The 10,539-nt window shown below is 37.8% G+C and overlaps 5 protein-coding genes across 8 annotated transcripts; 2 read left to right on the top strand and 3 right to left on the bottom strand.

Annotated features, from left to right (window-relative positions):
* Positions 1-92: 92 nt before the first annotated feature.
* Positions 93-2,195, bottom strand: LOC111602536 (cell division cycle protein 20 homolog). The gene is made up of 3 exons (XM_023319666.2): positions 1,718-2,195; positions 1,331-1,652; positions 93-1,274 (listed from the first exon to the last, which is right to left on the bottom strand). Exons 1-3 carry the CDS (start codon positions 2,027-2,029, stop codon positions 325-327), a joined length of 1,584 nt encoding a protein of 527 aa, XP_023175434.1. The 5' UTR covers positions 2,030-2,195; the 3' UTR covers positions 93-324.
* Positions 2,196-2,590: 395 nt separating this feature from the next.
* LOC111602542 (protein cornichon) lies at positions 2,591-4,462 on the top strand. 4 transcript variants are annotated; one of them, XR_002751622.2, is made up of 6 exons: positions 2,614-2,707; positions 2,765-2,962; positions 3,061-3,173; positions 3,234-3,377; positions 3,450-3,715; positions 4,266-4,462. XR_002751622.2 is itself a non-coding variant. In XM_023319674.2 (4 exons), the coding sequence occupies exons 2-4, from the start codon at positions 2,813-2,815 to the stop codon at positions 3,379-3,381; spliced, it is 411 nt and encodes a 136-aa protein (XP_023175442.1). In that variant the 5' UTR covers positions 2,591-2,707; positions 2,778-2,812. The 4 variants fall into 4 exon arrangements, 2 of the variants coding, with proteins under 2 accessions (XP_023175442.1, XP_023175441.1); XR_002751621.2 differs by lacking the exon at positions 2,614-2,707 and having other exon boundaries at positions 2,778-2,962; positions 3,450-3,649; XM_023319674.2 differs by lacking the exons at positions 3,450-3,715; positions 4,266-4,462 and having other exon boundaries at positions 2,591-2,707; positions 2,778-2,962; positions 3,234-3,381.
* An 84-nt stretch (positions 4,463-4,546) lies between these two features.
* On the bottom strand, positions 4,547-6,105 carry LOC111602541 (syntaxin-5). The gene is made up of 2 exons (XM_023319672.2): positions 5,442-6,105; positions 4,547-5,378 (listed from the first exon to the last, which is right to left on the bottom strand). Exons 1-2 carry the CDS (start codon positions 6,103-6,105, stop codon positions 4,627-4,629), a joined length of 1,416 nt encoding a protein of 471 aa, XP_023175440.2. The 3' UTR covers positions 4,547-4,626.
* Positions 6,106-6,862: 757 nt separating this feature from the next.
* On the top strand, positions 6,863-8,019 carry LOC111602478 (transmembrane protein 147). The gene is made up of 4 exons (XM_023319540.2): positions 6,863-7,046; positions 7,138-7,276; positions 7,337-7,445; positions 7,503-8,019. The coding sequence occupies exons 1-4, from the start codon at positions 6,973-6,975 to the stop codon at positions 7,862-7,864; spliced, it is 684 nt and encodes a 227-aa protein (XP_023175308.1). The 5' UTR covers positions 6,863-6,972; the 3' UTR covers positions 7,865-8,019.
* A 57-nt stretch (positions 8,020-8,076) lies between these two features.
* LOC111602477 lies at positions 8,077-9,873 on the bottom strand. The gene is made up of 7 exons (XM_030223338.1): positions 9,798-9,873; positions 9,476-9,738; positions 9,238-9,409; positions 8,832-9,183; positions 8,475-8,776; positions 8,276-8,410; positions 8,077-8,214 (listed from the first exon to the last, which is right to left on the bottom strand). The coding sequence occupies exons 1-7, from the start codon at positions 9,799-9,801 to the stop codon at positions 8,099-8,101; spliced, it is 1,344 nt and encodes a 447-aa protein (XP_030079198.1). The 5' UTR covers positions 9,802-9,873; the 3' UTR covers positions 8,077-8,098.
* Positions 9,874-10,539: the final 666 nt, after the last annotated feature.

The following is a 10,539-nucleotide window of genomic DNA, read 5'->3' as shown; positions in this document are numbered from 1 at the left end:
TCAATTTCAAATACAAAAATATATATATATAAAATGCACTTAACTTAAATATACGTCAAAATACACATATATCAAATATCAAAAAGTCACATAATTATGAAACATCAATTGGCTTAGACGAAATGCTTAAAAAATAACAATTTAATTAATTTTTATAGCAAGCTTAATGAAAGTAAAACATTTCTGGCTAGTTTTGAATAGTCGGATGAGTAGGAGTTAGAGAGAGGCTGCCAGCTCTGTGTCTTAAGATCTGCCTCGCCTCTGGCATATGCTCTATTACGAGAGTCCTCTTGACATCTACCATTTACCTTCTGATTTTCATCTCTAACGTATGCTCTGTCGAAACACGCTCTTCTTTGCATTGCTGTTGACATTGGATACCTTTTTGGCTGCCATTGGATCGGGAGCAAAGCAATTCCACAGTCGCAATGTCTCATCAGCTCCAGCGCTTATCACAGTGCTGCCATCGGGCGACATGGCCATTTGTAAGACACGCGACGTATGTCCAGTTAGATCGGCCTGCTTAACCATCGATGGATACTTCCAGATGGTTAACTGATTGTTGGCAAACCCATGTGCGGAGATTAGCTCCTTGTAGTGCCGTGAGAAGAGCAGAGAACACACCTGGGACTTGGAATCTACAGATTTGATAAGGGAGCCATTGCATACATTCCAGAATTTGATGCAGCGATCCGCTGTGCCGCCGCCAGATGCCAGTGTGTTGGGCTGCCAGGGACACCATGCAAGCGCTCGTACAGCTGCCTGATGTTCATTGAATTTGTGCAGTGGGTCAGTTGCGGTGCCTACGCCATTTCCAGCTAAAGACCAGACATTCACCAGATTGTCATTGCCTCCACTCGCCAAGTACTTGAAATCTGTGGACCACTTAAGGCCGCAAACCTCTTGAGCATGCCCGTTTAACGAGCCTATTTTGTGTTCCCTAGAGCGCACGTCATGATGTATAATCGTGCCATCGCGACTGCCCGATGAAACTAAATACGAATTCCATGCCAGAGAACCAACACGAGCGCTATGTCCATCCATCACACGCAAACGTTTCACCTTCGAACAATCCCACAGCTCAACAGCGCCACTGCTATTGCCGATAGCCAAGATCTGACCCTCTTGAATCCAAGAGAGCGCGCAAGCATAATCCCCTTCCTCATACTCAGTTAACTGTTCAATATTCCCGCTAGCTGCATTCCACAAATAAACGCAGTTGCCCAATGCAACAGCGACAATATTATCGCCACTCCAGTCCATGAGATTGAGGTCTAAGTCGAGAAGGAATCGTTGTATTAATTATCAAAAATTATATAGAAATACTTACAGTAATCATTGATAAAGTCTGGTGCATCGAGTATGCGCTCAGATGTGGTTGGTATATAGCGTGATCCGCTCTTCGTAGATATGGGTGTCTTTAATGAGTAAACCACCTTAAGAGGATTCGTATGGGATTCGGGCGCAGCGGGTGCTTTATTTTGATAACACAGTATGCGTCCACTCTTGCTGCTCTCGCCCACCTGTGCCACCTCGGCGATTAGTTTTTGGCGTTCACCTTTGTGAGCAGATGCCTGGACATTATTTTCGTTGCTGCTTGTTGGCTGCTGCTCCTGATCCTCATCGGACTTATCGCCAGAGTCCTTGTTGACCTACAAGTTCCACGTCCTATATCGTTATCTATCTATAAGGTTATATTTCTACTGATTATAATTACCAAGAAATGAGCCAATTCAAAGTTGGTGGCTGCACGATTGGGTATAAAACGATCTCCACCTCCAGGCGTCTTCGTTGGCGTCGTTGCATTCTTCTTAGTCTTTGCGTCAGAACTTTTGCCTGGCGTTTTGGTTGGTGCTTGTACGCCAGAGAAGCTTGTATTGTATGAAACGGATAGCACGGAACGTGTTGTATTCACGCTTCCATTGAGCGATGCTTCCAGCTTCTTCTTCCAGCGAGGCGCAGGACCACGCGTCTCTCCATCCATTATTAACGCATTCTGTAGATCGCTCACAAAATTGAATTGAGACATTTTTCACATAAAATATCGTCTCAACCTGTCTAGTTCAGTTTTGTATTTATTTATCACAGAATTGATTGCACAGGAGTTGTTAAATTTAGTCTCTCTGTGATCGCGTTGCTGGGTAAAATTGCAATGGCGGTTTGAGAATGCATTGGATATGAAATTCCGCGGCAAATGCTACCAGGGTTGCATTGAAAGTACTGAACGAATGATTTGAAAGTGTTTGTTATTACAATAAACTTCCTTCGTGCTTCACATTTGTTAATTAAACATAAATATATTCAGCAAATCTAAAATAGTCTAACGCCCATTTTTGGCGCTTAAGCTACAACTAGCGAAATTGTCTTAAATGATTATTGAGGCACTTAGACCGATATTTTATGTAGCCCTGGTTTACAGCCGGCTGCAACGGCACACCCTTTACAGAGTCGTTAAGCCGTTGTCATTATTTTAATATTAATGTAAGCAATATCAATTTTTATATATAATTAAGTCATGCTCTTTTTAAAATTTGTTTCTGTTCATTACACATGATTTTTTTTATGAAGACAAATTTAAAAAAATATTTTTTACCAAAAAAAGTAGGGCAACATTGCAACGCGCTGTTAGCATACTTGGGCGAGAAGTTAAGCGACAGTCACAGCTGTCATCATTCTACACGACTCACACACTCATGTAGCAGGAGAAGTGCGTAATTATAACAAACTAATTTAAATAAACATTTATAATATATATTTTATTAAGATTTAAATAACAGCCCGCAGTATTTTGAGTAACGAACCGCTACAAACAATGGCCTTCAACTTCACCGCTTTCACATATATTGTGGCGCTTATTGGCGATGCATTTCTAATATTTTTCGCGATATTTCATGTGATTGCATTCGATGAGCTAAAAACAGATTATAAAAATCCAATCGATCAGTGCAATAGTCTAAATCCGGTAAGTAAAAATTTAATATATATACATATATATACGTATATATGTATATATCCGTTTTGAGTATGTCTTAAGCAGTGACTAATCATGAATTTTTACAGCTGGTTTTGCCGGAATATTTGCTGCACATTTTCTTAAATTTACTTTTCTTATTCTGTGGAGAATGGTATTCACTTTGCCTCAATATACCATTAATAGCCTATCATATATGGCGGTAAGTTGGGCAATGTTGCAAGTTATGATTATATAAAATGAATAAATAATTGCCTTGCAGCTACAAGAATCGTCCCTTGATGTCGGGTCCTGGTTTATATGATCCCACGACAGTGTTAAAGACGGACACATTGTCGCGTAATCTGCGCGAGGGGTGGATTAAATTGGCCGTCTATTTGATCAGCTTCTTCTACTATATATACGGGTAATTACTTATGCTTATAAATATCATTTTGCATTTGTCTAACGTTCTGTTTTGTTTTTCTGCTAATTTTAGCATGGTTTATTCGCTCATCTCGACATAAGAGGGTATAAAAAGGGCAGCTGCCTGGGGATCTCATTGTTGTTGGCACTAGAGCATCTTCTACATCTACATCCGCATATATATATATATGTCTACACACATACACACACCGACTTGCACACCTACCCAGACCTACACACAACTCCATTTGGGAGCGAAGAATGTTTTTAAATGTAAAAATTTGCTAGATATTCATAATGCCAACCATAACAAAGAAACATCTATGTAGATTTCTAATGGTATTTTTTATTATTTTTTAATATAATTTAATTAGTTTTTCATTTGGTAGTTGAAGCCTCAGAGAAAATAAATACAGAAAACTAACAGAAATTTTTAAATAATTATTTTATTTTAACGAAATTATAATATTAACCTAATATATAATTTAAGGGAAAAGATACAAAGCTTACAAAGTAAGACTCATATGTTACATTAAATAGATAATAAATAGGTAGTATCTATTAGGACTTCGTCTAGACATACAATATGTAAAAGTGACCTTGGCAATACAACTTAATGAGAATCTGGGTTCGAATCCCTGGCTAGTATATTAAAATATTGTATTAGATGAAAGCTGTACTTAAGTTATGATAAATAATCTCTAACAATATCTTCAACTTCTTAAAATTATTCCACCTAATCTATTGGTTAAGTCATCGTTTCCAACTAAAAGTTGGCTAAAGCAGTTACAAATATGAATATACATAATTTGTTAATGCTATTTAATAGCTATATTTTCACTACTTTTAATGATAATACACTTATTTCATTTCTATATCTTTTACATAGCTTGCAAGATAGCGGCATATTCGACTAAACATTTTATCCATTGAAGCAGAGGCCAGTTGACACATGTATCTAAGGCAATTGCACACGGGCCACAGCACTTAAACATCATAAAGATTAGAAACGAGTTCTTATCAAGCCCGCCTGCCAACTACCCGTATCTACACAAATGTAATAGCCCAACATGAAATGTTCGTATGTATCTTGATTTAACTTTATTTTACAAACTGTTTGAATTGGAATCAAGAATTTACCTTTGTACATATCTCCATTTCGATAAAAATATATTACATATATATGTATAGAGGTGTATATGCCATATGTATTCACAATAATTTAGAATTGGGATAGTATTTATCATTAATTATGACATAAAAACAACAAAGAACAGGAAGAAGAATATCAAAACACCGAAAATCTTAATCATAAGCCAACGATTTTTAGAAACGGATTGGAAATATTTGAGTATCTCGCCATGCGCTGCCTCAATATTAAGCTCCGCATCCGCCACATTGGTATCGATGCGTTCAACAATCTCCTCCTGCTCTTTAACCATATGCGCCAGCTGCTGAAAGATGCCTCCCAGCTCCACAATTGTGGACTCTATATTCTGCATTGTCTCTGCACGCTGTTGTACATACGTATCGGATTCGTCGTAGATGGCCAGTTGCTGCTGCTGCTGGAGATGTGAAGTAGCTCCTAGTAAGGGCGTCGATTCGCTCCCGCCCATATCTATGCTAACCGCTTGATTCTCCTCGCTGAGCAGCAACGAGCCCTGCTTGGCGGTCGATGGTGAAACTGTGTGTGCGGCCAAGGGCCCAGGTCCTTGGCTGAATTGATCACGTCTCGTCTTTTGATGTTTGAGATTTTCAGTACGCACTTCAAGGATTTGCTTAAAATCGGTGCTCATGCTGGCTAGTTTGGACTGCAGGGCAAGCACCATATTGGAGGAATGTGAGACGAGATGCTTGCCATTTGTGGTGCGCCGCTGATCCTTGGAAATATCCTGTAGCTTGGCTATTTGTTGATTCAATGCATTCAAGTCACCTTTGATGATGTACGTTAGTTCCTGAATCTCCTGCGGTCTGTCATCGAACAGACTCTTCTTTTTGGCCACTGTAAGCAAGTGCAAAAGGGATGAATTTAAAAATGGATACTGGATATAATTCATTAGCTTACACATGGTCAGTTTCTCCAGTTTGGCATATGTACTGGCTATGTTCTTGCCTATGAAGCGGGCAACCATCATAAATTCTGAATAGCTCTGCACCTGTTTGGCCTTCCTTGGATCTCGTATGTTCACCGCCCTTGTGATGTTTCGTGATTGTAGCGAACGTATCGCATTGGCAAACTCGCCCGTACGATCTCTTGCTGCCATTATGAATATCTCTGGCTCCTCTATTTCTTCAGTTTCTACCTGTGTCGGATGACCTCCAAAATTGTAGATGCTCTTCTCGTAACTATTGCTGGTATTGTTATTATCAAAGTTTTGGGATTGGTTGGGATGATTGCCTGTTACAACAGCCGCAGCGGCGCTCAATGGCTGTTGTATAAAAGTGCGCAACGCCTGGCCAGAGCGTGACGAAATGCCACTAAATAGGTTCCACTGACGGGCTGCCTTGTCGTATTTGTCGTCTGTGTCGACACTCGATGAAGGTTCGCCAATATTGATGGCAGCTTCCAATGGAGGAGCTACGAACAACAATTGTTGTTGGCCAGGATGTTGGACTAGAGACTGCTGCTGCTGCTGCTGCAGTTGCTCCTGCTGTGGCAATTGTTGGACACTGTAATTGCTGCTGAATTCCTGCTGGTCCGTTTGTTGATGACGACGTCGAGTTTGCATCTCATTTCAAGTCAAATTGCTAAGTTGCTCTGATCCTTGCCCTTCGTATTGCTTTTGTAAATGTATTTGTTGTTGACGTTGCTTTTTCTGCATTCGTCATGCACAGTTCTTCGCTCAATTGTTTTGCAATTTGCCTTTTTTTCAGTTTTCCAGCGATTTACTCGAATGGTCAGCAGTTTTTGACCCAATTTTGTTTTCACGCTAAATATATTTTTATAAATTTTTAACAAATATATTCCGTGGAATTTGGCGACTCAATTAAGAGTTTGCTAGATATTTTGCCCTAATAAAAAAAACACTCATACGCACACATGCACAGCCAAGCCATCCCAGATGACAGATGACGTGTTGCTGGCGAAGAGATCTGCCAACTCGCTTAAAAGTTATACAAAGAAAAATTACCAAACAAAGGTTTATATATACCGAATATTAAATGAGTTTCTGAACAAATATCAAAGTAAAATATATAACAATTATACAATCAAAATGCGATAAATTAAAAATAAATAAATGTTTGCTTTTGATTTGTTTATATTTCTGTGTGATATAGGCACCAAATATTGTTGTTTTCAATTAAGAAATACTTTCATAGTCTATAGTTACTTAACGCTGTCTATTTTAGGATTGAATACATTATTAATATTAATTGGCTTATCTGTTTTCTTATTTACATATATAACTAGTATTTTATATACCAAATTAGCACGCGTTGGCAGCTCCACCGGCAACAATTGACAGCTGCTGGATTCTCTCGCCGCTCTTCCTCTTACCCAGTGTTTTTTCATTCATTTCGTCTCGTGTGCCAATTTGTACTATAAATTAATGTTTTAACAAATTAACCGAAAAAGTTACAGTTTATAAAAGAAAATGACGCTGTACCACTTTGGTAATTGTGTTGCACTGCTACTGCCATATTACTTCACCTACAAATACTCCGGCTTGTGAGTAATATATATTTTAAAATTAGGCCATCAATAAATCATTATTCATTAATCAATAAACATTTATTAAAATTGATAAATTTGTTTTCAGATCGGAATATGGTGCGTTCTGGAAATGTGTGCAGGCGGGCTGTATTTATATATTCACACAGCTTTGCAAAATGCTCGTTTTAGCTACATTCTTCTATTCGGACTCATCGACGAATAGCGGAGAATTTAACTTTTTTGCGGTAAATTGTTCACAGTATTCAAAAATATGTTCTATTTAAATATGCTGCTTTCTTTTTTAGGAAATACTGCGCTGCAGCGTGGATGTCGCAGATCTACTTGGCTTTGCGCTCATACTGAGTCGCATACCTGGCAAGGGGCATTCAAAATTAATTACCGCTGGATTGGGCTGTAAGTATTGAAATGTCCTGAATTAAAAAAAAAACAACATTAATTCCTCATTTTTAGGGGCTACTGCGGAGGTCATCTTGTCCCGTGGCATTATGTTGTGGGTAGGCGCACGTGGCACCGAGTTCAGCTGGATCTACATACAAAAGTGCTTGGAGTCCAATGTGCTGCTCGTCCAGCATTTATCAACTGCCACGTTGATTTGGTTGTTCACACGTCACGATCTCAACAAGGCTTTAAAACCGCTAGTCTCCATATTGCTAGCAGTGACCATATTCAAGGGTGTTTGGCTGGAAGGTTTGCTGCACATCCTAAGTATTGGACCTTGGACAGCAATTGCAGTGAAAGCTCTGGTTGCGGCCATCATTGGCTTCTGCTCATTGAATATTTATGCATGCTTGGCCCAGCAAATTGGCATTTAATTGAATTTCAGTTTGATTGTATTTTGTTTTACATATACTTTGGTTTTAATGGTATTTAGAGAGGTACAAGATGTTTAAGACGAAAGATAACAAAACAAAGAACGATTTAGAGAATTAAACAAATGTTAATGAATTATAGTTATTTAAACGGTAACAAAAACAAGTTTTTACAAAAAAAAAAAAAACCAAAACCAAATATAAACACTTGAGTGTTAATTAACTAAGATTTAGAAATTAATTCGTTAAGTTTTCTTCTATAAGCCTATTGGACTCTGCGCCCAAAGTAATTTCGTGTATTTCTAAAGAGTTCCGTTTCGTGGTGAGTTCTATAAAGCCATCCTTTGCAAGAGCTAAGAGATGAGATAAGATAAGATTAGATATCGTTATTTACCTTATGTCAATGTAACCAACATAACAAATGACTGAAAGCCAGGGCAGCTTTAAAACGATCGGGAAATGATTTGACAAATTTGTTGGCATCAATCGATTTTAGATCGGGATTATTGCGCCATATGCTGAGCAAGTGCATCATTATGCCCAAAGAATCTTTGTTGAAGAAAGGGTACTCATTAGTTATAGGCGGGCACAACTAAATGCATAATTTGCCTACCAATATTACATATATCGTAATTATAAGTGATATAGTTATTATTGTTGTTGTTTCCGCATTGTGGGACTTCAATTGTTGGTGGGGAGTGTTGTACTGTTGGCTCTAGTTCTAAAGCTGGCAGAGCAGCAATTTCTAAAGCATCTGTTTGTTTAGGACTTAGAGGTCTTACAGATAGTATTTCTCTGGACAGTTCGTCACAATAATCAGCGCCAAATATAGATCGTATTGTCAGTTCACAGTCCGACTCTATTTGTTCACTAGACAGCTGCAGTTGTCGTTTTAAGCAATCTGGAAAATGTTGACTGCACAATAAATATTATTATTAAATAATATTTATGAAGTATTGCAATAACTAACCTTTGCCTAAAACTGCTTAGTAATGTGTTACGCGTATTATTGTTTTTCAAAATTTTAGATTTTCGCAATCTTTCTCTCTCTAATGCTTTATAATATATTTCTCTGTCACGGAGGAGCTCTTGTCGTGAAATTTTGATAACCTGATCTCTAGCCAATTTCATTTTACGTTTTGATTTAGTTTTAGCTTTTTTTGGAGACATTGCCAGCACCTCCATATCTAGATTCAGCTCTTGACTAGGATTGGAAGCTTGTGGATTATCGTTGGTATGTCCCATAATTGTATCTGTTGCTAATCTCGGCATTTTGTAGCACAAAGCACCTGTAGTACAGAGGTCAAGCGACTTACGCTTCACTGAAAATATATAAAGTTAAGTATTTAGCTAATAACTACAGCTGTTTATATTACCAGCATTTCTGGCTGGCAGAAATTCTTCAAACGCTGTTATGTCAACTTGATTGGATTCACCAAATCCATTGTTCCACATTATGTCCTGGTCAATCTCGGTAAAAGTTAGCTCATGTGTTACACTGATCGTGTGCTCGGGTAAGCAAGTCCGAGCAACTTCAATGGTTTGTGACTGAAATGCAAAGAATCAGAGCCAGCTATAACTATATATATATAAATTGCTATATCTGCCTGTTACCTGTTCAATAGCTACATTTTCAGTCTGCGTATTCCATTGCTGAGATTCGGTTAACATATGCCTATAGTAATCTACATTTTGTTCGTCCAATAACTGCGGTTCAATTACTCTAGCTCTCTTTGCTACACAGACAGTTGTTTGCTTTGTAATGATTCGTTTTCTTTTTCGACAACTGAAACTCTCGCTTTGATTTGTTCGCTGCGTGGGTTGAGTTAAATCGAATTTTTTCCTTATAATTTGATCCAGCAAATGTTTGGTATCATCTAGACGAAAACTGTAGCAATAGCAATTGATAATTGTTTAACTACAGAATTATATTTACCCATAAGAGTGGTAACCTGTTGATTTAATATGTAATTTATACCAAAAGTAAGTTGCACAATGTCCTTGAAGGTAACAGCTCGACGGCTACGAGTGTCCACCACATTATTTAGTGTTTCTCTTCTCAACTGATTCGTGTCAATAATGTCACATATTTGTTGGCTATTTATAACATATAGACAAAACAAAAATTAAGTTATACAGTTTACAGTTATGTTTGCAACATATACTCCTACCAACTTGCAACCACGTCGATTGCGTTAATTTCATGTCGCGCAAATTGTTTTACAAATTGCGTTGTTGAATATTTTTTATTGCCGGCTATCCAGCAAGGTTTTAAAAGATTTATTTCTTTATTTTCTTTAAAGTCTATGTGATTTAGCGCCATGGCGCCTTCTAATGGCGCATTCCTCCAATGAACGGTAAATTTGAGCATAATTGTTGGTTTTGGCGGCAAACATTTCGCGTTTTGCAGCACTTACTGCAGATAGTGGAAATGATCGATAACATCTGCAACTTTATTTGTACAAATAAATAAGAAACTAGTATTTAATTAATTCAGTACATTTTTAATGACACATATTTTATAGATATTATATTTATTCTTATTAAAGATCGTTATCACCAATATTATTATTTTTTAATTGATGTCAGCATCAGCTGGTAATAACATTTGAGTGGATGTTAAGTTCTTAGGGTGCCCACAGGTGTATGTATATCTGTTAGTGTTGAGCCAAAACAAA

Source organism: Drosophila hydei, unplaced genomic scaffold, assembly GCF_003285905.1.
Source record: "Drosophila hydei strain 15085-1641.00,03,60 unplaced genomic scaffold, DhydRS2 tig00000172-arrow-pilon, whole genome shotgun sequence".
Classification (NCBI taxonomy): domain Eukaryota; kingdom Metazoa; phylum Arthropoda; class Insecta; order Diptera; family Drosophilidae; genus Drosophila; species Drosophila hydei.
The sequence above is the reverse complement of the archived record's forward strand: the minus strand, read 5'-3'. Positions and strand labels throughout refer to the sequence as shown.

What these genes read in the sequence shown, in the direction of transcription:
- LOC111602478 (XM_023319540.2), top strand. Translation starts at nt 6,973, where the DNA reads ATGACGCTGTACCACTTTGGTAATTGTGTTGCACTGCTACTGCCATAT. An exon ending in ACCTACAAATACTCCGGCTT is followed by an intron (nt 7,047 to 7,137) that starts GTGAGTAATATA and finishes ATTTGTTTTCAG; the next exon opens with ATCGGAATATGGTGCGTTCT. An exon ending in GAGAATTTAACTTTTTTGCG is followed by an intron (nt 7,277 to 7,336) that starts GTAAATTGTTCA and finishes TTTCTTTTTTAG; the next exon opens with GAAATACTGCGCTGCAGCGT.
- LOC111602542 (XM_023319673.2), top strand. Translation starts at nt 2,813, where the DNA reads ATGGCCTTCAACTTCACCGCTTTCACATATATTGTGGCGCTTATTGGC. An exon ending in ATAGCCTATCATATATGGCG is followed by an intron (nt 3,174 to 3,233) that starts GTAAGTTGGGCA and finishes ATTGCCTTGCAG; the next exon opens with CTACAAGAATCGTCCCTTGA. An exon ending in TTCTTCTACTATATATACGG is followed by an intron (nt 3,378 to 3,449) that starts GTAATTACTTAT and finishes TGCTAATTTTAG; the next exon opens with CATGGTTTATTCGCTCATCT.
- LOC111602536 (XM_023319666.2), bottom strand. Translation starts at nt 2,029, where the DNA reads ATGTCTCAATTCAATTTTGTGAGCGATCTACAGAATGCGTTAATAATG. An exon ending in TTGAATTGGCTCATTTCTTG is followed by an intron (nt 1,653 to 1,717) that starts GTAATTATAATC and finishes TGGAACTTGTAG; the next exon opens with GTCAACAAGGACTCTGGCGA. An exon ending in AGACTTTATCAATGATTACT is followed by an intron (nt 1,275 to 1,330) that starts GTAAGTATTTCT and finishes TTCTCGACTTAG; the next exon opens with ACCTCAATCTCATGGACTGG.
- LOC111602477 (XM_030223338.1), bottom strand. An exon ending in AAAATGTAGCTATTGAACAG is followed by an intron (nt 9,410 to 9,475) that starts GTAACAGGCAGA and finishes TTTGCATTTCAG; the next exon opens with TCACAAACCATTGAAGTTGC. An exon ending in TCTGCCAGCCAGAAATGCTG is followed by an intron (nt 9,184 to 9,237) that starts GTAATATAAACA and finishes ATATATTTTCAG; the next exon opens with TGAAGCGTAAGTCGCTTGAC.
- LOC111602541 (XM_023319672.2), bottom strand. Translation starts at nt 6,105, where the DNA reads ATGCAAACTCGACGTCGTCATCAACAAACGGACCAGCAGGAATTCAGC. An exon ending in ACTGGAGAAACTGACCATGT is followed by an intron (nt 5,379 to 5,441) that starts GTAAGCTAATGA and finishes ACTTGCTTACAG; the next exon opens with TGGCCAAAAAGAAGAGTCTG.